The sequence below is a fragment of the Bubalus kerabau genome, chromosome X, assembly GCF_029407905.1.
Source record: "Bubalus kerabau isolate K-KA32 ecotype Philippines breed swamp buffalo chromosome X, PCC_UOA_SB_1v2, whole genome shotgun sequence".
Lineage (NCBI taxonomy): Eukaryota > Metazoa > Chordata > Mammalia > Artiodactyla > Bovidae > Bubalus > Bubalus kerabau.
The window spans coordinates 156,653,748-156,678,633 of record NC_073647.1 but is presented as its reverse complement, the minus strand read 5'-3'; the positions used below and the strand labels follow the sequence as shown (position 1 = coordinate 156,678,633).

General features: G+C 42.4%; 1 protein-coding gene across 4 annotated transcripts in view; it reads left to right on the top strand.

The window, feature by feature from the left end:
* PHKA2 (phosphorylase kinase regulatory subunit alpha 2) overlaps positions 1–24,886 on the top strand; it is a 276,577-nt gene that overhangs the window by 204,446 nt on the left and 47,245 nt on the right. For all 4 annotated transcript variants that reach the window (XM_055564935.1, XM_055564934.1, XM_055564933.1 and 1 more), the window contains exons 4-10: positions 9,961–10,119; positions 13,399–13,446; positions 14,897–15,065; positions 19,147–19,229; positions 21,495–21,575; positions 22,696–22,794; positions 24,573–24,719. In XM_055564935.1, the coding sequence (XP_055420910.1) occupies positions 9,961–10,119; positions 13,399–13,446; positions 14,897–15,065; positions 19,147–19,229; positions 21,495–21,575; positions 22,696–22,794; positions 24,573–24,719 (786 nt within the window). The remainder of the gene's footprint in view (positions 1–9,960; positions 10,120–13,398; positions 13,447–14,896; positions 15,066–19,146; positions 19,230–21,494; positions 21,576–22,695; positions 22,795–24,572; positions 24,720–24,886) is intronic.

Here is a 24,886-nt window from a genome sequence, read left to right as displayed (position 1 = left end):
GCAGACTTTCTGATAGCAGCCATTCTGACCAGCCTGAGATGGTACCTCATTGTGGTTTTGATTTGCATTTCTCTGATAATGAGTGATGTTGAGCATCTTTTCATGTGTTTTTTAGCCATCTGTATGGCTTCTTTGGAGAAATGTCTGTTTAGTTCTTTGGCCCACTTTTTGATTGGTTCATTTTTATGCTATTGAGCTGCATGAGCTGCTTGTATATTTTGGAGATTAATTCTTTGCTTTAATTCAGTTGCTTTGTTTGCTATTATTTTCGCCCATTCTGAAGGCTGCCTTTTAACCTTGCCTATAGTTCCCTTCGTTGTGCAAAAGCTTTTAAGTTTAATTAGGTCCCATTTGTTTATTTTTGTTTTTATTTCCATTACTCTGGGAGATGAGTCATAGAGGATCTTGCTGTGATTTATGTCAGAGCGTGTTCTGCCTATGTTTTCCTCTAGGAGTTTTCTAGTTTCTGGTCTTATGTTTAGATCTTTAATCCATTTTGAGTTTATTTTTGTGTATGGTGTTAGAAAGTGTTCTAGTTTCATTCTTTTATAGGTGGTTGACCAGTTTTTCCCAGCACCACTTGTTAAAGAGATTGTCTTTTGTCCATTGTATATTCTTGCCTCCTTTGTCAAAGATAAGGTATCCTTAGTTGTGTGGATTTATCTGTGGGCTTGTTCTTTTGTGCCATTGATCTATATGTCTATCTTTGTGCCAGTACCATACTGTCTGGATGACTGTAGCTTTGTAGTATAGTCTGAAGTCAGGCAGGTTGATTCCTCCAGTTCCATTCTTCTTTCTCAAGATTGTTTTGGCTATTCCAGGCTTTTGTGTTTCCATACAAATTATGAAATTATTTTTTCTAGTTCTGTGAAAAATACCGTTGGTAGCTTGATAGGGATTGTGTTGAATCTGTAGATTGCTTTGGGTAGTATATTCATTTTCACTATATTGATTCTTCCAATCCACAAACATGGTATATTTCTCCATCCATTTGTGTTATCTTTGATTTCTGTCATCAGTGTTTTATAGTTTTCTATATATGAAAAGTGAAAGTTGCTCAGTTGTGTCTGACTCAGGCCAGAATACTGGAGTGGGTAGCCTTTTCCCTTTTCCAGGGGATCTTCCCAACCCAGGGATTGAACCCAAGTCTCCCACATTGCAGGCGGATTCTTTACCAGCTGAGCCATAAGGGAAGCCTAAGAATACTGGAGTGGGTAGCCTATCCCTTCTCCAGCAGATCTTCCCAACCTAGGAATCAAACTGGGGGTCTCCTGCATTGCAGGTGGATTCTTTACCAGCTGAGCTATGAGGGAAGGTCTTTTGTTTCTTTAGGTAAATTTACTCCTAAGTATTTTATTCTTTTTGTTGCAGTGGTGAATGGGATTATTTCCTTAATTTGTCTTTATATTTTCTCATTGTTAGTGTATGGGAATGCAAAGGATTTCTGTGGATTAATTTTATATCCTACAACTTTACTATATTCATTGATTAGCTCTAGTAATTTTCTGGTGGTGTTTTTGGGTTTTCTATGTAGAGGATCGTGTCATCTGCAAACAGGGAGAGTTTTACTTCTTCTTATCCAATCTGGATTCCTTTTATTTCTTTTTCTTCTCTGATTGCTGTGGCTAAGACTTTGAAAACTATGTTGAATAGTAGTGGTGAGAGTGGGCACCCTTGTCTTGTTCCTGATTTTAGAAGAAATGCTTTCAATTTTTCATCATTGAGGATAGTGTTTGCTGTGGGTTTGTTGAATATGGCTTTTGTTATGTTGAGGTATGTTCCTTCTATGCCTGCTTTCTGGAGAGTTTTTATCATAAATGGGTGTTGAATTTTGTCAAAGGCTTTCTCTGCATCTATTGAGATAATCATATGGTTTTTAATCTTTCAATTTGTTAATATGGTGTGTCACATTGATTTTGTGAATATTGAAGAATCCTTGCATCCCTGGTATAAAGCCCCACTTGGTCATGATATATGATCTTTTTATTTATTTATTTATTTATTTGATCTTTTAAATATGTTGTTGCATTCTGTTCTCTAGGATTTTGTTGAGGATTTTTACATCTGTGTTCATCAGTGATACTGGCCTGTAGTTTTCTTTTTTGTGGCATCTTTGTCTGGTTTTGGTGTTAGGGTGATGATGGCCTCATGGAATGAGTTTGGCAGTTTACCTTCCTCTGCAATTTTCTGGAAGAGTTTGAGTAGGATAGGTGTTAGGTCTTCTCTAAATTTTTGGTAGCATTCACCTGTGAAGCCATCTGGTCCTGGGCTTTTGTTTGTTGGAAGATTTTTGATTACAACTTTGATTTCTGTGGTTGTGATGGGTCTTTAAAAATTTCCTATTTCTTCCTGGTTCAGTTTTGGAAGGTTATACTTTTCTAAGAATTTGTCCATTTCTTCGAAGTTGTCCATTTTATTGGCATATAATTTCTCATAGTAGTCTCTTATGATTTTTTGTATTTCTGTGTTGTCTGTTGTGATTTCTCCATTTTCATTTCCAATTTTATTGATTTGATTCTTCTCCCTTTTTTTTCTTGATGGGGCTGGCTAATGGTTTGTCTATTTTATCTTCTCAAAGAAACAGCTTTTAGTTTTGTTGATTTTTGCTATAGTCTCCTTCGTTTCTTTTATTTCTGCTCTGATTTTTATGATTTCTTTCCTTCTAACTTTGGGGTTCTTCTTTTCTTCTTTTTCTAGTTGGTTTAGATGTAAAGTTAGGTTGTTTATTTGATGTTTCTTGAGGTAGGCTTGTATTGCTGTGAATCTCCCTCTTAGCACTGCTTTTACTGAATGCCATAGGTTTTGGGTTGTCGTGGTTTCATTTTCATTTGTCTCTATGCATATTTTGATTTCCTTTTTGGATTTATTCCGTGATCTGTTGGTGATACAGAGCGTGTTGTTTAGCTTCCATATGTTTGTATTTTTAATAGTTTTTTTTTTTTTTCCTGTAGTTGACATCTAATCTTACCACACTGTGATCAGAAAGATTCTTGAAATGACTTCAGTTTTCTGAATTTACCAAGGCTAGATTTATGGCCTGTGATCTGTCCTGGAGAATGTTTCGTGTGCACTTGAAAAAAAGGTGAATTCCGTTATTTTTGGGTGAAATGCCCTATATATATGTCAAGTAGTTCTGATTGGTCCATTGTATTATTTAGAGCTTGTGTTTCCTTGCTAATTTTCTGTTTGGTTGATCTATCCATAAGTGTGAGTGGGGTATTAAAGTCCCCCACTATTGTGTTATTGTTAATTTCCCCTTTCATACTTGTTAGCATTTGCCTTACATATTGAGGTGCTCCTATGTTGGGGGCATATATATTTATAATTGTTATATCTTCTTCTTGGATTGATCCTTTGATCATTATGTAGCTTCCTTCTTTGTCTCTTGTCACAGTCTTTATTTCAAAGTCTATTTTCTGACATGAGTATTGCTACTCCTGCTTTCTTTTGGTCCCCATTTGCATGAAATATCTTTTTCCACCTCTTCACTTTCAGTCTGTATGTGTCCTAAGGTTTGAGGTGTGTCTCTTGTAGACAGCACATATAGGGGTCTTATTTTTATATCCATTTGGCCAGTCTTTGTCTTTTGGTTGGAGCATTTAACCCATTCACATTTAAGGTAATTGTTGATAAATATGATCCCATTACCATTTACTTTGTTCTTTTGGGTTTGTTTTTGTAAACCTTTACTGTGTTTCCTGTCTAGAGAAGATCCTTTAGCATTTGTTGAAGAGCTGGTTTGGTGGTGCTGAATTCTCAGTTTTTGCTTGTCTGTAAAGCTTTTGATTTATCCTTTATATTTGAATGAGAGCCTTGCTGGGTAGAGTAATCTTGGTTGTAGGTTTTTATCTTTCATCACTTTAAGTATGTCCTGCATTCCCTTCTGGCCTGAAGAGTTTCTATTGAAAGATCAGCTGTTATCCTTATGGGATCCCCTTGTGTGTTGTTTGTTGCTTTTCCCTTGCTGTTTTTAATACTTGCTCTTGCTGTTTGATCTTTGTTAGTTTGATTAATATGTGTCTTGGGTTGTTTTGCCTTAGGTTTATCCTGTTTGGGACTCAAGTTTCTTGGACTTGGGTGGCTATTTCCTTCCCCATATTAGGGAAGTTTTCGTTGAAGTCTTTGGGACATTTGAATTTATTTTTGTATATTGTCCGAGGGAGTGTTCTAGGTTCATTGCTTTACATGTGGCTTTCTAGGTTTCCTAGCACCATTTGCTGATGAGATTGTCTTTTCTGCATGTATATGCTTGCCTACTTTGCCGAAGATGAATTGACTGTAGGTATGGGGGTTTATTTCTGGGCTCTCTATTCTGTTCCACTGATCTATATGTCTGTTTCTGTGCCAGTACCTGTGCTCTTTTGATTACTGTAGGCTTGTAGTATTGTCTGAAGTCTGGAAGAGTTGTGCCTCCAGCTTTGTCCTTTTTCCTCAGGCCTGCTTTGGTAATTCTGGGTCTTCTCTGCTTCTGCATAAGTTTTAGGAGTATTTGTTCTAGTTCTGTGACAGATGTCCTGGGTAATTTGATAGAGATCACATAAGCTCTACATTTAATCTGTAGATTGCTTTGGGTAGTCTGACCATTTAACAATATTCTTCTAATCCAATAACATGTGATATCTTCCCATGTATTTAAATCATCTTCCATTTCCTTAATCAATGTTTTCTAGTTCTCAGCATGTAAATTTTTCACCTCTTTGGTTAGGTTTATTCCTAGGTTTTTTTTTGTGTGATTTTAAGAGAGATTGTTTTTTACTTTCCATTTGTGATATTTCATTGTTAGTGTAAAGAAATGCAACATATTTCTGTATGTTAATCTTGTATCCTGCTATCTTGCTGAAATTGTTTATTCTGGTAGTTTTTGTGTGGAGTCTTAAGGGTTATATGTGTGTGTGTGTGTGTGTGTGTATATATATATATATAAAACCATGTCATCTGCATATAATGGCAATTTTACCTCTTCCAATTTGGATGTTTTTAGTTCTCTTTCTTGTCTGATTTCTGTGGCTAGGATTTCAAGTACTATGTTGAATAGAGTGGGCATGCTTGTCTTCTACCAGATTTTAACAAGGCTTTCAGCTTTTCACCATTATTATGTTGGCTTTGAGCTTGTCATCAATAGCTTTTATTATGTTGAGGTATGTTCCCTCCATATCCACTTTGGTAAGAGTGTTTAACTTGAATGGCTGTTGAATTTTATCAAATGCTTTTTTGGCATCTGTTGAGATGATCATGCGGTTTGGCATTATTTTCTTTTTTCTTTTAGCCATTCAGTAGATGTGTAGTGGTATCTCACAGTTGTTTCAATTTGCATTTCCTTAATAGCTAATGTTGGCCTTCTTTTTATTTGTTTCTTTCATTTATTTATCTGTATATATTCTTTTGGAGAAGGCAATGGGACCCCACTCCAGTACTCTTGCCTGGAAAATCCCATGGACGCAGGAGCCTGGTAGGCTGCAGTCCATGGGGTCGCTAAGAGTCGGACACGACTGAGCGACTTCACTTTCACTCTTCACTTTCATGCATTGGAGAAGGAAATGGCAACCCACTCCAGTGTTCTTGCCTGGAGAATCCCAGGGACGGGGGAGCCTGGTGGGCTGCCGTCTATGGGGTCGCATAGAGTCGGAAATGACTGAAGCGACTTAGCAGCAGCAGCAGCATATATTCTTTGGTGAAGTGTCTGTTCAAGGTTTTTTTTAAAACCAGTTTTTCAATAGTTGTTTTCTTACTATTGAGTTTTGACTGTTCTTTCCCCCTTTTTTTTGAGAGAGAGTTCTTTCTATATTCTATATTCTTGTTGAGTAAGTGACATGCAAATAGTTTCTCCCAGTCTATAGCTTGTCTTTTTATCTCTTAAATGTCTTTCACAGAGCAAAAGTTTTTAATTTTGAAAGAGTTCAGCTTATCAACTTTTCTTCTATACATGGTACTTTTGGTATCATGGCTTATTCTACCTAATTCTAAGTCCTGAAGATTTTTCTTCTGTGTTTTTCTTTTAAAGTTTAATAAGTGTACATTTTACATTTAGATCTGTGATCCATTTTGAGTTAACTTTGTGTAAGAGGTGAGATTTAGATTGAGATTCATTTTCTTGCATGTGGATGTTTAAATGTTCCAATATACTTTGTGTTTAGACATTTGTCATATTTGTGTGGATCTACTTCCAGTTTCTGTTCTGTCCTAGTCACTATGTATCCCTTTGCCTCTTGTCTAGGTACATACACATGTAGGATTATTATGTCTTCAGAGTGAACTGACTCTTTCATTATTATGTAACATCCTTTTATATCCCTGGTCATTTTCTTTGCTGTGATGTCTGCTTTATCTGACATTAACATCTCAATTCTTTCCCCCTCTTCTAGCTACTCTAAAGAGTGAAGTGAAGTGAAAGTTACTCAGTCGTGTCTGACTCTTTGTAACCCCATGGACTATATAGACCATGGAATTCTCCAGGCCAGAATACTGGAGTAGATAGCCTTTCCCTTTCTCCAGAGGATCTTCCCAACCTAGGGATCAAACCCAGGCCTCCCGCATTGCAGGTGGATTCTTTACCAGCTGAGCCACAAGGGAAACCCCAAACCCTAAAGAGTAGGGTTTCAGTTTATTACTTTAACACTTTTTCATACGTCCAAAAGCAAAAAGCCAGTAATTTATTACCATATTAATCTCTAAGCACTTTAGATTCAGTAATTGGTGAGCTGTGGAAGACAGAAGAGTTTCCTGTGCTTCACAGCTGGCAGGTGAGGTCATCAAGACAGCATAGTTGTTCACATAATGATTGTTCATTTATTTGCTTCTCATCTCTGGGAGAGGCTTTTCCACATCCCTATGTTGAACTTAGGAATGGTCGTGTGACTTGCATTCATCACTGAGATGAGAGAGGAAGTGGTATGTGTCAGTTCTGGTGAGCACCTGTAAGAGGCAGCTCATGGTTTACTGTGTCTGTCTTCTCTGGTATGAGATGGGCAGCGTTTTGGGGGTTAGCTTGGTTCCTAGTGGCAAGACAGCACAGAGCAGAACCACAACTGAGCATGGATGGACACAAGGCTTGGATGAGAAATACAAGCCAGCAACATTTTATTCTTGTCTGTGACTGCAGTATAGGGGGTCAAGGCCCAGGCCCAATCCATTCTAGGCCTCAGAGCCCTTCCTTTTTTTTTTTTTTTTTCATTGATAAATAGGAGTTAGGAACAGCACTTCACCTAAATAGAAATGAAAAAATGTTGGAGAGGGGCCTACAAATGACTGGATTTGAAAGATAAGCTGTCCACTTGTTCGCCCTTTGCTTTTGCTGAAAGCACAGTTTATGTTTGGCTCATCTGTGTTGGTCCACCTGTTCTACAGTTAAGGGATGTCATTGTCAGTTCTCCTGCAGGAGGAGAGCTAAGTCTCAGCACAGGTTTGTGCTGCTGCACTGGGACACTACCACTGACTCTTTGCAGCTCTCCTCGTAGCTTCTCCCTCCTCTTACTGAAGAGTGCTCCCATTCTTGACCATTCTGCCCACATGACCTAATTATCTCCCAAAGGCCCCACTTGCAAATACTGTCACACTGGGAATTAAATTTCTACATATTAATCTTGGGGAGACCAGGCTTCCAGTTCCTAATAGTACTCCTTTTATGAGTGCAGCAGTACCCTAATGTAACATGGCTTATATGTGCAGTTTTGAATGTGGGGATCCCCTGAAACACCCCAACTGCTTCTCTGTAGTGAAATGAGGCTCAGACAGTGTAGCTCCACTTCGACAGTTAAACTCAAACTAAAGAATCAGAGGTGACTTTCAGGTAACAGGGCAGTGACATTTCATAATCCAAACCACACTTGGCACTCTGTGTAGGCGGTCGCTGCTGTGTCACTGGAAGGCTGTTTGTCTCAGAACTGACTCACGGTTGATAAGTACGCCAGGGAGGGGCCGAGTTCTTTCTCTGGATCTCCTGATGGCCCCAGAACAGATAAAGATGCTTATGATATACCTTGTTTGTGCCAGTAATTTTTTAAAAAAGAACTCCAGGAGTCCACTATTGGGAAAAGACTTGTACCTTCCTTCAGCCATTCCTACAGTTCACTTCTGATTGATTTTTGTTTTTTTGGTTGATTTTTTATATCATTGGTTTTTAGTTGTTGACTGTAGAACAATGTCAATACATGGAATGCTGCTTCCCCTAAAGGAGTATCAGTTGTATTTTAGATGTTTTTGAAGAGGGCATAGATTAGTTAAAGGAGAAAGTCAAATATTTAATTCCTTAGGTGGGACTATCTGAAACTATGCCGATATTTTTTTACCTAGTTACCTTGGCATTCACTTTGAAAATACTCAACAGAGTTGTTTTTTTCTTGCTTTTTTTGGTTTCATTTGTTTTGATTTTGGCTGTGCTGGGTCTTCGTTGCAGCACAAGGCTCTTTGTTGCACCACATGGGCATTTTTTTCTAGTTGCAGAATGACTGGGCTTCTCTGGTTATAGTGCATGGGCTTCTCTTGTTGTGGAGTACAGGCTCTAGAGCACAAGAACTTCTCTGGTTGCGGCATGCAGAATTAATTGTCCTATGGGCATGTGGGATCTGGTTCCCTGACCAGGGATCAAACCTGCATCCCCTGCATTGGAAGGCAGATTCTTAACCACTGGCCCACCAGGGAAGTCCCCCAACAGGGTTTTTTAATGAGCCCTTTTGTAAATAATTTAATACTCTTTTGAGTAATATTTTAAGCTGGCAAGGTTTTGATTGCTATGATGTATTTTATTAGATACATATTTCTTTGCATAATTTCAGGAAAAGTCAACAGATGCTTTATATTTATTTGACTCTTCTCCTATCTTATCATTTCTAGGCACAGAGTTTATTAGGACTAGATTCTTAAAAAAATAGCTTTCTTGAGATATAATTTCCTTACCATACAATTTATCTAGCATGTATAGTTTAATGGCTTTTTTTTTTTAGCATACTCAGAGTTGTACATCATCACCACAGTCAATTTTAGAACATTTTCATCACCCCCCAAAAGGAAAAAAACCTGTTAGCAGTCACTCACTCACTCCCTATTTCCTCCCACCACTCCTACCTGCAGCCCTAGACAACTGCTCATCTACTTTCTATCTCTCTAGATTTTCTATTCTGGACATTCTGTACAATTGAAATCATATAGTATGTAGACTTTTGTAACTGGCTTCTTTTACTTAGCATAATATTTTCAAGATGCATCCATGCTGTAGCCTGTATTAGTACTTCATTCCTTTTTATTCCTGGATATTTCAGGAATATTGTTTCAGGAATAATATTGTTTGGACCATGTTTTGTTTATCCATTCATCAGTTGATGGACATTGGGTTGTTTCCTCTTTGGGGCTATTATGAATAATGCTGTTATGAACATTTGTGTATACTTTTTTTGTGAAGGTCTGGCTTTTTAGTGACTCAGCTGTCCTTTTACATACTGGTGATATCATAGCTCCATAGGACCCCCCGATGGCCTCTTGTTCAGCGCCTCCTTTTTAAGGCAGGCAGTTTCCCCAGGCACACAGAGCTGGAGTGGTGGAGTGGGGCTCCTTGCTCTCATGTTCAGTGCTTTACCAATTGGAGTGGAAACACCACAGGAGAGGAAGAATTAATTCCATACTGCACAGGTTTGTAAAAGCCTTGTAGGCTTTTCTGTTTGCTGTTTCTTCTGTTTGTCACTTACAACAGTATGGTCTCATCTGAAAGCAAAACAACAAGTACTACAAGTTAAAAGTTGCCTTAGAGATATTTTTTAGTCTAATATCCTCATTATGCAGAAAACCAAAACCTAGAAAAGTGATGTCACTGCCCACCCAAGATCACACTGTGGTAGCAGGGCAAGGATTGGAACTCTGGGCTCTTCGCTTCTCGTCCCAGTCCTCATTGTGCCCCGCTTAGGGTGAGCGTTCCTGACCCAGGTGCTGGGTGAAAGGTGGTGCTGTCATTTCGTGTCTCCTCTCTGATAGAATCCCATCACGGGGCTGATGTCAGCCAGTCATGAGCAGAAGGATGCCTGGGTACGGGATAACATCTATAGCATCCTGGCCGTGTGGGGCCTGGGCATGGCCTACCGCAAGAACGCCGACCGCGACGAGGACAAGGCCAAGGCCTACGAGCTGGAGCAGGTAAGGCTGACTGGCAGCTCTGGCCTGGCGCTCAGCACCTTTTCCTTGGACTGAAAAGCCTACAAGGAAGTAACTGTGTGCAAAACAGCCTGGTGCAGGTGCCGCCTCCGTTTCTGTTGTAGGATATTTGGGGGAGGCACTCTGGTCTCTTAACCTCTCATGTCTCTCCTTTTGAGATTTTTTTTTCCCTCCATAAAAAAACAACAATCACACTGAGTAGATATCCAAATTTCTAACTAGCTACATTTCTGTCTCACATGCTCTGTCAGTTTTATACATACTCACGTATGAGATGTCATTATAAACTAACATGATTGTTTTTAAAGCAGCACACTAGAACTCCACATTTCAAAATGTATGCTCTGTGGAGTCCTCATGTTGAAAGGATATTTATTCAAACAGTGTTGCCACTACTTAAAACAGTTTTGCAAAATGCCTTTCTAGTTTGAATCATTCCAAAGCAGTCTTATTAATTTGCAATACCCTTAAATTTTGAACCACACTGATATTGTCCAGTTTTCATACCCATGTTATCATACGGCACAATGAAATCCTTTATTGTTTTCCAAAATCAGAAACCAACATACCTACCAAAGCAAAGACTTGCCATCAGTAAGTATGTAAGAAAATAATCTACCCCTGAGCATGGAGGTATTTTCAGTGTTCCCAGTAATAGCCTTGAAGTAAGGAGTGAAGGAAAGATACATGGCTCAAAATAGCCTGGAGTTAAAACTCCCCTCCCGGTCCTCCCCACCATTCTATGCAAAATAAAGAACTCTCTCACCGGAAGAAAACAAATGGACATTAAGGTTGATTACACCCAGCTCCCAGCTGGTCCAGCCTCTGGCGATCTCCAGAATTCCTTGCCCCAGCCATTTAAGAGATAATTACTCCGAACAACCTTGGAGAAGAACAGGCCCCCTTAAGACAGTAGATTTCCACATATATGCCTATATATACTTATTCTCTTCTTGGGTTAGGGCAGCAGGTCACTAATCTGACTGCTGCCCCTTCTCGCCTCATTAAAGGTGATCTGTTCCTTAAAGTGCCGGTCTCGTTCTTTTTCCGAACCTTGCCTTCTCTAACTCCCTTACCCTACAAGGCGCATTGATGTGTAGAAGTATCATTCTCATGGCATGAGAGCCTTTGGGATTTGTTTTTGATTTGCACACTGCTTATTGGCCCACACAGCCAGTGGGTCATCAGGTCCAGGTAGAATTCTTGTGGCCCAATCATAAACAAAGTGGGCCTGAGTGTCAGGCAGCCTTGTCAGCAGTAGGGAAGCTAAAAGAAGAAGCCTGTCTGTGGGAGCAGGGAAAGGACCATTTGAATTTGACTAGACGTGCTAAGTATGAGGTGATGAAATGACCTAGTCTTGGAGCTAAGGGGTAGTATTTAAAATGCATACAGCAAGCATTGAATGCTCCTCCAAGAATTTGGATGGCAGTTACATAAGTTACATATCATTCATTTAACAGTGTAATAATTTGATATTCATGTTCTCCAAATTTTCTATCCTCCTGACGTAAAATCCAAGTAAAGCCGTGCCTAGCTATTCTCTCTCTCTCTCTCTCTCTCTCTCACCCACACCCACACCCACACCCACACCCACCCACCACCCCACTACCTCTCTACTGTAAGCAATTTCTGATCTGCGTTAGAGTTGACTAGATTTGCCACTCTATGACTGACAATAGAGAGGCACAGAGAGAGCACATTATTTGATTTGTTGAGTGTGGTTAATAACTGCAGCAGACATCTCTCTTGATTATGGAAAATAACACTGGATCTTCCAATGATCCTCGACATGGACACTATTCCACTTGGGGCTTAGGCAGTACAGCTGCTCATTGTGTGAGACTGTCCCATGCATTGCAGCACACGTAGCATCCTTAGTCCTTACTTACTAAATGCCTATAGCTCCCGTCCCCATCAGAGTGACAATAAAAATGCCTCCACCCCCACATTTCTAAATGCTTCCCCACCCCCAGGGGATGCTAATGTCACCCCCAGTTGGGAACCACTGGGCCTCTTCACAATGGAAAATAACCTTATTTGAGGGGAAGTCAATTGGCAAATGTTTATGCTTCACACTGTAGGAAATATTAATTTTGACAGTGTTAATTATACCTTTTAATTAGGTAATATTTTCTGCATCAAGAGAGTTTCTGACATAAAGTGAGATTATACTCTAGAATCCTAGGATTTTAGAGAATGAAGAATCTGAAAGGTGATCCATTTTAGACTTTTCTCCCATAATTATCTTTGGTGGTCTTAGCCTGCAAACCTTGTTCATTGTGTAAGAGAGGAGATGCTAATAGCCCTGGGAGGGAAGTTCTTTCAGCCAGCCTACTTTGACCTAAAAATACCCCATTCTCTAGCCACTTGTGAAGTCTTTTTCTAGTGGATTTAACAGGACATATGAGGACCTTCTTTCAGCGGGCCTGAACTGTGGAGGAAGAGAGTGGCAATATAATGTATCGACAAGGAGCTCAAACTCCGGAGTCAGAGGGCCTGGGCTGTGTCCTGCTCCACCCCTTGCTAGCTGAGAGACTTGAGCAGTGTTGATTCATCAGCCTCAGGTTCCTCATTGTAAAGTGGGGAAATAATAACACCCACCTCAAAAGGGCGTTGCAAGAATTAGTGGGAATCTAAGTAAAGTGTTTTGTACAATACCGGAACAGAATGTCTAATTATCATGTTATTGTTTATAATAATAATTATTGTTATATGATATTTCTCCTTCTCTGTATGACTTACTTCACTCAGTATGATACTCTCTAGGTCCATAATTGGTTCTAACATGTATTACTGAGAAACTTTGGCAACTACTTACATTTTGTAAGAACTTTACTCAATAGTCCAGTAATGGTGTCACAAATGGCTGTTTTGGCAAAGCATCGTTACTTTGGGGCAGGCAGGGTGGACTTAATTCATCCTTAGTATAAAGAAAATGAATTACTAAGAATTGAAACATAAAGCTCCAAGGTACTAGGCTTATAAAAATTGTCTTGAATAAAATAGCAGGAGTCACTGGATTTCAGCACCAGAAGATACCATCTGGTCCAACATCTTTATTTGAGATAAGTCATTGCATCAAGATTTTCTTTCTTTGTGATGGAATGGAGAAGTAGAAATAATCTGAACAATCAAAGTGCTTGTATATGCCTTCTTGGGGAAGGTTCCAGGCAGCACTGGCTTACCTGTCATGTAGGGAGGAGGTTGTTTTCATGGAGCAGGGAAGCTGGCCTTGTTACTGATCCTATTTTATTTCCACAGAATGTGGTGAAACTGATGCGAGGTCTTCTCCAGTGCATGATGAGACAGGTAGGCAGAAAACGACAGATGTATTTTTGGGTCATCTGAGTGGGCGCTTTATCATTTTCCTGGTGACAACTATCAGCCTTAGAGTGTTTTGAACTTCTCAAGATGAGGAGAAATTGAAAAATTTAGCCTACTTTCTCATTTTAAAATTATCTTCAGTAAGTTTAATATACCATAGAACCAGACTCAGAGAATACTTTCTCAAAGTCTTTTCAGGGCTTCCCTCATAGCTCAGTTGGTAAAGAATCCACCTGCAATGCAGGAGACCCCAGTTTGATTCCTGAGTTGTAGAGATCCACTGGAGAAGGGATAGGCTACCCACTCCAGTATTCTTGGACTTCCCTTGTGGCTCAGCTGGTAAAGAATCCGCCTGCAATGCAGGAGACCTGGGTTCGATCCCTGGGTTGGGAAGATCCCCTGGAGAAGGGAAAGGCTACCCACTTCAGTATTCTGGCCTGGAGAATTTCATGGACTATAGTCAATGAGGTTGCAAAGAGTTGGACACGACTGAGCAACTTTCACTCACTTCTGTAAAAGAAGAACATGCTCTTTTTCTAAACAAGGAAGAAAACATTGTTTTGAAAAGTCACTCCTAGAAAGCCGTGTGCTGTTGTTTATTCTGTTAAGTTTATAAAAGGGTTTCTTTGAGTTGAGGACTTCCCCTTGAGGCTCAGCTGGTAAAGAATCCGCCTGCAATGTGGGAGACCTGGAATCGATCCCTGGGTTGGGAGGACCCCTGGACAAGGGAAAGGCTACCCACTTCAGTGTTCTGGCCTGGAGAATTCCATGGTCTATATAGTCCATGGGGTCACAAAGAGTCGGACACGACTGAGCTGCTTTCACTTTGAGTCGAAATGCTTGAGTTTTTAAAACTTGACAGTAATATTTACTGGTATTTTCAGTGAGAGGTAGAACAATTTCTTGAGCATGTACTGTGTACAGAACATCGTACTAGGATCTGTACAGATTCCAAGATGAATATGGTACAGTCCCCACCTTTGATTGGCACGTTCCCATTAGTTTTGAAAAGCATCGTTGTTCTTTTCTTTTCAACATAAGGAAATAGGATTGGAAATTTAAAGAAGAAATTTACAGAGGGAGAAAAGGGCCTCTTCCTCCCCTCTTCCCTCATTCCTTCTCTCCCTCTCGTTGAGTTCCTACTACATGTCACAGCTCATGCTGGGAATAGCAGACAAGGAAACCCTTTGGCTTGACCTCTCAAGCTTGCAGAGCTTGTTAAAATCCCAGTAGACTAAGACATTTCTGGTGATGGGCAGGAAGAGATACACACCCCCACCCGCTCTGTGTGATTCTCACTAGTGAGCATCCGTCCCCTACCTTCCATCCCTCTGTCTCCCAGAGGTAACAGATAAAAGGTCTAAATCCAAGATAATGACCCTGCTAGCCATGAACCCCTTAGGGTTCCATGCAGCCAGCTTGCTGTCTTCCTCAGGTGGATAAAGTGGAGAGATTCAAGCGCACTCAGAGTACCAAGGACAGCCTGCACGCCAAGTACAACACTGCCACCTGCAGCACTGTGGTGGGCGACGACCAGTGGGGCCACCTCCAGGTGGATGCCACCTCCCTCTTCCTCCTGTTTCTGGCCCAGATGACAGCCTCCGGTGAGCCAGGCCTGATGGAGCCCACTGAACTGGGAGTGACCATCCAGAAGGGGGCGGGGAGGGGCAGGCATTGACCAGTATTCAAAAGAAGCTGCTTTTTTGCATTACATTATATGCCCTGATTCTGTGGCTCTGTTGACAGTCAGCCTCCTGAGCCCTCGCAGGACCAGGGCTGTTGCGCCTGCTCTGTGCACCAAGTGGCCTTGAGTTAGGCCACTTAGCTGCTGTGTCGCAGAGCTGTTCCCTTCAGTCCCGTAAATTCATGCTCCTGGGTTAAAGGCTTTGCATTTACTTCAGACTGCAAATATGAAACTCCAAAAATTGGAGAAATCAGGAAATAGTGTTCCGGCTTTGTGAATAAACCTGAAACTTGAAAAGGACATTTTGGTTATGAAAGTTAAGATGAGCTCACTGTAGATGGTTTGGAAAATATAATGAAATACAAAGGAAAAAAATCTCACTGATAATTTTCATTTGAATGTGTCTCCTCCAGGTTTTTTTTCCACTGTATTTTAAAAAACACATTTCAGGTCATATGGTATGCATATAGTGTTTTTATTACATAGCATTATAACTTAAGCATTTCCCCCATAATATTAAAGGTGTTCATAAACAATTTTAGTGACTTTACCAATGGATATTCCATAATTAAACTATTCCTTTATTCTTCTGTTTGTTTGTTTACCTATCATAACTGTATTGCAGTACAAACTTTGACCCTCATATTTATTTGCTTCCTTCTCTTAGTTTGATATCATTCAAAGGCTACTTATACTCATTGCCAAATTGTTTGCAGAACAGTTTACCAGTTTGGAGAAGGAAATGGCAACCCACTCCAGTATTCTTGCCTGGAAAATCCATGGACAGAGGAGCCTGGTAGGCTAAATAGCCCATCGGGTCGCAAAGAGTCGGACATGACTGAACGACTTCACTTGCATTTTCTTTTTTACTTTACCAGTTAACCACACCCCCCAGTGATGTAAGAGTACGTATCGTAGCCACACCAGTTTCAAGAATTCATACTTTACATGTATTTGTCATAACCAGCTGTACATTCAAGCTTGCTCTCCTGGTTATTGCCTGCTTCGGTACATGGGTGCCCCTCCTGGGCAGGTGCTGGGAGCTGGCCTTTCCATGAGTTGAAGAGCCATTGCCTGTGGTTGGAGGCTCTCCTTTCCCAACCTGGCCATTGGGGGAAAATACCCACCCTGTGCTTTACTCAAGGATAAGACAGTGGTTATGCTGGGCTAAAATGCAGGCTCTGTGGAATCTTCTCTGTACAAATCCCACACGTATATGAAGGCCCCACATCTCTTTCAATCATTTCTCCTCCTAGGCACACAGACAAAAGTGGAACCATTCTTATCTTCCATTGTTCCTTGGCTCCCTCCTTCATTCCCTCCCTTCTGTCCTCACTCTTTCCTTCCCTCATTCCTATTTTCCTCCCTACTTTCTGTCTTGCCTCTCTCCTTCCTTTTATCTTTTCTTCCTTCATCCTGTCCTCCCCTCCTTTTCCCTCCTTCCTTCCATCCCTCCTCCTTTCTTCTTCCCTCCCTCCCTCCTTCCTTCCTTCCCTCCCTCATTCCCTCTTTCCCTCCTTCCTTCCCTCCTTCCCTCTTTCCATTCATCCCTCCCTCCTTCCATCCATCCTTTCTTCACTTGCTCCTCCACTTCTTCCCTCCCTCTTTCCTTCCTCCCATCCCTCCCTTGTTCCTTCCATTCATGCCTCCTCCTTTCTTGCTCTTGTTTCTTACTTCACTCCCTTCTTTGCCCTTCCATCCTTCCTTCCTTCCCTTCTTCCTACCCTCCTCCTACCCTTCCTTTCCTCCCTCCTTCCTTCTCTCTCTTCCCTTTCTTCTTTTCCTTCCCCCCTGCCTCCTTCATTCCCATCCTCCCTCCTTCCTTTCTAGCCTCCTCTCTTCTTTCCATCCTTCCCTCCTTCCTTCCTTTCATTTCTCACTCTTTCCTTCTCTCCTTCTTTCCCTTTCCCACCTTCCGTTCTTTCTTCCTTCCTGCCCTCCCTCCTTCCTTCTTCCCTTCCTTCCCTCCCTCAATCCCTACTTCCTTCCCTCTGTCCCTCTTTTCTTTATATCCTCTTTTCCTCCTCCTCTCCATGCCTTCCTCTTTCCTTCCTTCCTTCCTGTCTACCCTCTCTCCTTTCCCTGCTTCCTTCCTTCATCCTTCCTTCCCTCCCTCCTCCCCTCCTTCCTTCTATCCCTCCCTCCTTTCTCTTTCCCTCTCTCACCCTGTTCTCTCTCCCTCCTTCTCTACCCTCCTTCCTTCCATCTTTCCATCTGTTCCACTTTCTACCCTCCTTCCCTCCCTCCCTCCTTCCCTCCTTTACTCCCACATTCCTTCCCTCCTTCTCTCCCACCTTCCCTCCTTTCTTCCATCCATCCCTCCCTCTTTCCTTCTCTCATTTCTTCCTTCCCTCCCTCCTTCCCACCATCCATCTTCCTTCTTTACCTTATTCCTACCCTCCTACCATCTTTCCTTCCCTCTCTCCTCCTCTCCCTCCTTCCTTCCATTCCTACCTCCTTCATTCACTCCCTCCCTTCTTCCTTTCTACCTTCCTTCCTTCCACTGTCCTGTCCTTCCCTCTTTCTCTCTCTCCCTCCCTCCCTCCCTCCCTCCTTCCTTCCCTCCCTTCTCCCTGACTGCTTCCTTCTGTCCTTGCCCTGCCTCCTTCCTTCCCATCCTCCTCCTGTCCACCCTTCCTTTCTTTCCTTTCTTCCCTACTACCTTCCTTCCCTCTCTCCTTCCCGCCCTCCCCGCCTCCTTCCTTCTTTCCCTCCCCTCCTCCCCCTTCCATACCTACCTCCTTTTGTCTTTCCTTCCTTCGTTCCCTTCTCGCCTCCTTCCCTCCCTCGCTCCTTCATTCCATCCCTCCCTCTTCCCCGCCCTTCCTCTCTTCTTCCCTTCTCTCTCCTTCCTTTCATTGCTCCCTCTTTCCCTCTCTCCTTCCTTGTTTCCCCTTCCCTCCTCGCCTGCCACCCTCCCTCTCTCTCAGGCTGCCTTCATCCCTCCCTCCTTCCCTCCCTCCCTGTCTTCTTCCTTTCTAGCCCCCTTCCTCCCTTCCATCTTGCCCTCCTCCTCTCACCTCCCCTCCTTCCTTTCTGCCCTCCGCCTCCTCCCTGTCCTCCTCTCCTCTCCTCCCTCTCTTTCTCCCCTCCTCCCTTCCTCCCCTCTTTCCATCCTTCCCTCTGTCCTTTCTTCCCTACTTCCTCCCTTTGTTCTTTCTGTCCTTCCCTCCCAACTTCTTTCCCTCCTCCCTTCCCTCCTCCCTTTCTTCCCTCCCTCTTTCCTTCCTGCCCTCACCTTCCTTCCTTCCTTTCCTTTTGCTCTCCTCCTCTCCCTTCTCTGTTCACTCCTTTCCTCCCTCCCTCCCACTCTCCTTATTTCCCCCTCTCCCTCCTTTCTTCCTATCCTTCCCTCCTTCCAGCCCCTTCTCCTTCCTTTCTACCCTCCTTCCCTCCATTGTCCCTTCCTGCCTCATCCTTCCTTCCCTCCCTTCCTCCTTCCTCCTCTCCTTCTTTCCCTCCTCCCCTCCCTCCCTTCTTCTCTCCTTCCTTCCTACTCTCCTTATTCTGTTCTTCCCTCCCTCCTTACTTCCCTCCCTCCCTTGTATCTTTTTTCCCTTCTGTCCTCCTTCCTTCCTGCCTTTTCTCCTTCTATCTTTCCTTCTCTCCCTCCTTTCTTATCACCTTCCTTCCTTCCCTCCCTCCTTCCCTCCCTCCTTCCTTCCTTCCCTCCCTCCTTCCTTTTGCCTTTACTCCTTCCCTCCCTTATTCACTACCTCCCTCCTCCTTTCCCATCCTACCTGTTTCCCTCCTTCCTTTCTTCCTTCCCTCCTCCATCTTTCCCTCCCTATCCTTCTGTCCCTCCTTCCTCCCCTCTTTCCTTCCTGAATTAGACATTAACTCTTATGACTGACTTCATACTTAATTTTTGATGCCCTAGTAAGAAAAATGCAAATGAGGGTATATAATTTATTTTCTAGTATAAGATTTGTCATTCGTAATTGGCAACTCTCTCTTTACAACATAACTCTGTAAACTTACTGTTTGTTTTTGTTTTGTAGGCTTACGTATTGTTTTCACTCTTGACGAGGTGGCCTTCATACAGAATCTTGTTTTTTACATAGAAGCTGCGTATAAAGTTGCTGTGAGTTCAAATCCAGTGTTTATTTTCCAGTGTTACAGCGTCAGGAAGGATAAAAATCACATAGCTGTTTGAGGGCCAGGCTGTCTGGGGCTGACCCGAAGGTTAGCAAGATTAGAGGTATAAGATGATGTCACCTCTGCACACAAATTGCACATTTGTGTCCAGGAACTCAGTTGGGGAGCTTTTGTTGTTGAAATGTGCCATATGCTCTGTTTGAATTCATTAGGTTCATTTTAAATAAGATCCTCAAATACCCTGTGGCATGTGTACTGGGAGCCTGAATCAGGGTGAAGGGCAACACCAGCACCCCAGGCAGCACACAGGGAGAGAGGCAGGACCCAGACAGGTGCCCCGGGCTAGGTGATGGGTGGAAATACCTACACACTCAGTTCCTCCAGGCTGCTGTCTGCTACTGAGAGCTGAGCCTCACACACTTGTAGAGAACAGCTAAACTGTAAAGCTGGCCAGAAGAGCAGTAATGAAAGGCTAGAGTTTGCTTTTTGTTTTTAATAAAGAGCTACCAACATCAAAGCAAGGATCAGCAAACTTTTTCTGAAAAGGGCCAGAGTAAATCTTCTCAGCTCTTCCAGTCTCTGTGGTCTCTCTTGCTGCTATTTAACTCTGCCATTATAATGATACCACACAAACAGCTGTAGACAACCTGTGACCTCGTGTGTGCAGCTGTGTCCCAAATAGACCTTATTTCTGGATCACAGGTGTAGCAGACCTGATTCGGTGCCAGGGCAAGCACTTGCTGACCCCAGGTCTGAAGCAGTAATCGTCCACCAGGAGCAGTCTTTGGCTCTCCCAGGGAAACCAGGCCATGTCTGGAGACATTTTCGATGTTGACAAGAAGGGAGCGGGTACTGTTGGCATCTAGTGGGTGGAGGCCAGAGATGCTGCTGAACACCCTACAGTGCGCAGGACAGCCCCCTACAACAGAGAATGAGTAGGCTGCAAATGTCAGTACCGCCGAGGTTGGCCAAGCCTGGTCTGAAGAAACAGGAAGGCTTTGTAGAAAGGGTGGAACTTGAGTTGAACGTTGGTAGATAAGTAGGGCTCAGATAAGCAGGAGGAGGGAAAGGGGTGCGAGAGTATCAGGAATGGCTGTGAGTGTGGGGGAAGGGGAGGGGTGGTTGGGGAAAGAGGGGGTGGAGTAAAGGAGTATTCTTAGGGTGACAGCTGAGTGCTCCAGAATAGTAGGAATTAAAGTCAGCTTGTGGACAGGCAGGAAGTGTGGGGCTGGATCATAAAGGTAAGGCCATCAGAGAGAGAAATTTGAACATGATCCACTAGGGAATAAACAGGTCGTCAGGTTACAGTCTCGTGCTGGGGAGCAAGCTGATCAAAGCAGTTTCTAAGGATGAGTCAGGCAATCGGCTCCAGGGTTGGAATGAGGACAGGTTGGAGTGGAAAGGCCCCGCTGTGCAGAGGACCGAAGGAATGGGTCCTGGAGTCAGCCACGAGGCCTGCACGGCAGGCAAGAGTCTAAAGTCACTCGAGTATGTCTGAGTCTAAAATGTCTTATTCTGAAAATGTTCATCTTTCTCTAATAATAATAAGTGCCAGAATGTTGGCATTGGTCCTGTTCTTCTTGAGTTGTAATCCTTCAGTAGTGTATATAGCATTATTTCAAAATGGTATCCGGTGCCTGGGTTTCTTCAGTGAAAATATGAGCTATAAAAGTTAAGTATGTATGTATCAAGTCCTCTATGTGGACGGGCTATCCTAAGCCAATTCATATTAATTAATTTCAAAATACCAGGCAAGTTTAGTGTTCTGAGCCTCAGTTTTGACTTTGCACCCATTACTGCTGAACATTTTTTCTCAAAAGGTAATCTATTAAATTATTTTAAATGGTTTGGTTGATTTCACCCAGTTATAACCCATTTTTTCTTTATTCCATCTCACAATTTAATACAAGTTTAGACGTATTAGGTGAATAAAGGTCAGCCTTTTAAGATAAAATATTTTGTTCTCTATAAATCATGAGTTTCTTACAAATGAATAACTTTTAGAAATAAGAAAACTGAGTGTCTTTGCATGCATTTTTGTTCTACTCGAGTATTTATTTCCAGAACTCTAACCAGAGGTCAAATGAACTGAAATCAAGAAAGAATACAGCTTGAGTGTGTAAAGACATGAATTTGGTACCCTTTGAGAAGAGATAGTCACATTTCATGATGCCTACAGTGACATAAAGGAGTCCTTTTTCCATAGTACTTGTCATCTATTAATACCTCTTTTCTCCTTTTTCTCCAACAGGATTATGGAATGTGGGAACGTGGAGATAAGACTAATCAGGGTATTCCAGAATTGAATGCAAGCTCTGTAGGAATGGCCAAGGTGACAGTCTGGTCTTGTTTGTTCTTCCTCCTATGCCTCTTTAACGGCTTTGGTTTGGTTCTTATCCTTAGGGGTTTGGATTTGATCTGGTTAGCTTATTTTTCAAAAGTCAACAGCAAGTATGAAATTCAAGTGGTACATGTACCCAAACCAACTGAAATTATAGGTAAAGAATGGAGGTTTCCTACACCTAAATCTGCATGTGCCTGAAAATCAGTGCATTCCCTCCTTATTATCCAGTATCATCACCCATGCATCTAAGCTCTTGCTATTATCTAAAAAACTGGATATATGATGTCCAGTCTTGTTTTCTGGGTCGTAAAGAGGGCTGAAGGATACGAGCATTTTGTAGGGCAGGGCTCACACATTTAAAAGTCTACAGGGTCAGGTCAGGCACATAATATAAACAAGTGAAGCCAGCCAGATAGAAAAATAATGGGGCGGGAATGGCATGTGTTGATGACACTGCAGACTTTGTAAAGGTGTTCTAATTTAAGATCATTTTAAAAACTTCCTCAGGCCAAACCAAACATGACCATGGAGCAGTTTCAGCCAGCTGGCCACCAGTTGACATCTCTTGCCTTAGATATTTAGCATGCCTCCTCCATTCCCTCTTCCTCAAGGCTGAAGCATAATTTTACAGAGTAAAGACTCCAGAACTATAATTTTTAAAGCAACAATAAATATTCTCTGTTAAGGTCAACCGATGGAAAACATACTTAATACTAAAAAAGTTGACTTTCTTAAGTGCCAAACATGGCTACTGTTAGAAGTTAACCACTGAAATAGATGAAAGAAAAACCAATCATGAATTTAGCCCCCCACCGCTTACACGCACGATGCTGTGTTGTTAATATTTTGCGTTTTGGTAGAATACTAATTTCATTTTGGGAAATGGTTTTCTGTTTTCTCTATCTTGTTCCTGCAATGAGGCAAAACACAGGAAAGCTCTGAAAATAAGGATAGAACACGAGTATAGGATACTTTAGCTAGATTTTAAAGACAAATTTCATCACCTATGGGAAAACATATATGCTTGATTGCTTAATGAAAAAGAAGTACGAGATATGGGAGTATATGTGTATTACCCATACTCATTAATTCATACTTGTGCTTGTAGGCAGCCCTTGAAGCAATTGATGAACTGGACCTTTTTGGAGCCCATGGAGGTCGCAAGTCTGTGATCCACGTCCTGCCGGATGAGGTGGAACACTGCCAGGTGATGGTTCTCACATCCAGAGAGTAGAGATGGAGACTCATGGCACAGAGGACTTGGGCTCCAGTTCAGATTCCCCAGCTTCCTAGCTTGGTGGCTCTTGGCTTCTTTGAGCTTCAGTTCCTTCGTCCATAAAATGGGCATACTAGGACCTACCCCCACTGCTGCACAAGGTGGTCATGAGAATCCGAATTAATCAACTTAATTTGTCAGAATACTTTGTGAGCCAGAAAGGATCGCGCAAACGTAAGCTACAGCAATGGTGTTTGTATGGAGTCAGCAATCAAGACAACTGTGTTCTGTTGGAAGCAAAGTCAATTTTACGTTTTTTTTGAGCATGTACAAGGTTTTCTCTTAGGTTTATTTCATGAGGTCCCCAAATTTGATGATTGGCAAGCAGTAGTTCACTTGGGCGGGTAGTGGAGTCTTGTTAGAGGGTAGTGGCAAAATGAATGGTGGAGGAGAGATTATATGGGAGAAATGGCAAATCAGTAAAACCTCCATGAAATACATGTTAGAGAAAGGGGTGATTTGGGGCAGATTAGGTGGCTCCATTTATCAGACAGTAGGTCAGCAGTTGCTGGCAAATCAGCAGACTTATTTACTGGGGGCTCACTGTATGCAGGCACTGTGCTAGGGCTGTGTGAGTGAGAGGCATACCAAGTTGTATGCAGAGCTTCCAGTGGTAGTGTTCGTTTCAGGCAGAGAGAGCCTAGAGAGAGTGACTGGTTAAAGAACTGGGCTTGGGGGTCAGTTGGCTAGAGAAAATGAAGCTTTGTTCTCAAGCTGAAGGGTTCCCCCCTTATTTAGCCCCCTTCTAACTCATTCCATTTTCCCCCATTAAATAGTCCTTAGTGGGGAGTCTACTGTTTCTTGGGGTGTGGTTTAATAAAGTTAAGCTGGTATGCTTCTTAATAGATGTGTAGTCCCCAGTGGAGACGGCATGAGCTCTGTAGCTAGCTGGGCCTGGGTTAGAATCCTAGCTCTGTTGCAGACTATCTGCATGCCCATCAGCATGAGTCTCTGCGTCTCCAAGTCCTCATGTGTGATTTGGACATAGTTCTCGAATTCCTTCTTTACATGGAAGAGTTAATAAGCTTGTGCTTGCAGGAATCTAGTCCCATGTCTGTACATGTTAGATTTCAGGGTTAGCTCCCTTTCCTTCCCAAACTGTTCCTTATAATTTCACCTTCCTTTAGTTTACAGTGCCTAATCCAACCACCTTATAATTGAGGCCATATTATAGTGCCACTAAGTAAGCCATTCTTTCTAGGACTAAACTAATTCTGTTCGTACTAAAGTGTTTTGCCTGTTGGTGTGGTCTTCTAGATTTGACTCCTTTAAGTGGTTTCTGAGTTATCCAGTCCAGCTGGTCACCTCCACCGAAGCCAGGCATTTCTCTGTGCTGGTCTTGTATGTGTGTTCTTCTTTGTCTTTGCAGTCAGGAGCGCTAACCTGCTGATGAGGTAGTCCTTAGTTCCTCCGCTGCGTGCCCTAAAGGCCCAGCAGTATCAACAGAAGGTACAGAAGGAAGGGAGCCTGTTCTCAGCATGGGCTCTAGGCATATCACTGTTCTCCTGAACCCTCTTTTCTCCTGTGAGGAACAGGACACATGGGCTGGGTAGGTGTGGTCACCCAGCAGGGGCCATGTTGGTAGGCAAAAACTCTCTAAAAATTGGTAAACTCATTCATATGTTCCCTTGGGGTAAAGTCATAGTCTCTAGATGCTGTACATAACTGTTAGTGCTTCCGGGGTTAACACTTGTTTGCTTTTCATCCAGTCTATTCTGTTTTCCATGCTGCCAAGAGCCTCAACGTCAAAAGAGATTGATGCTGGGCTTCTTTCCATTATTTCTTTCCCGGCCTTCGCGGTGGAAGATGTGAACCTTGTGAATGTGACCAAACATGAAATTATTTCCAAGCTCCAGGTAAACATTGGTCACACTGGTACCCTTCTGCCCTGTGTTAAGTGCCCCTTCCAGATAGTGACATGGAGCAGCTCACTCAGGCCTGGGCTGTCCCTGCAGTTGATCTCTCGGTATCAGAGTGGACTGACAGATGGAGGTACCCAAGGCTGAGAATGGAGGGGAGAAAA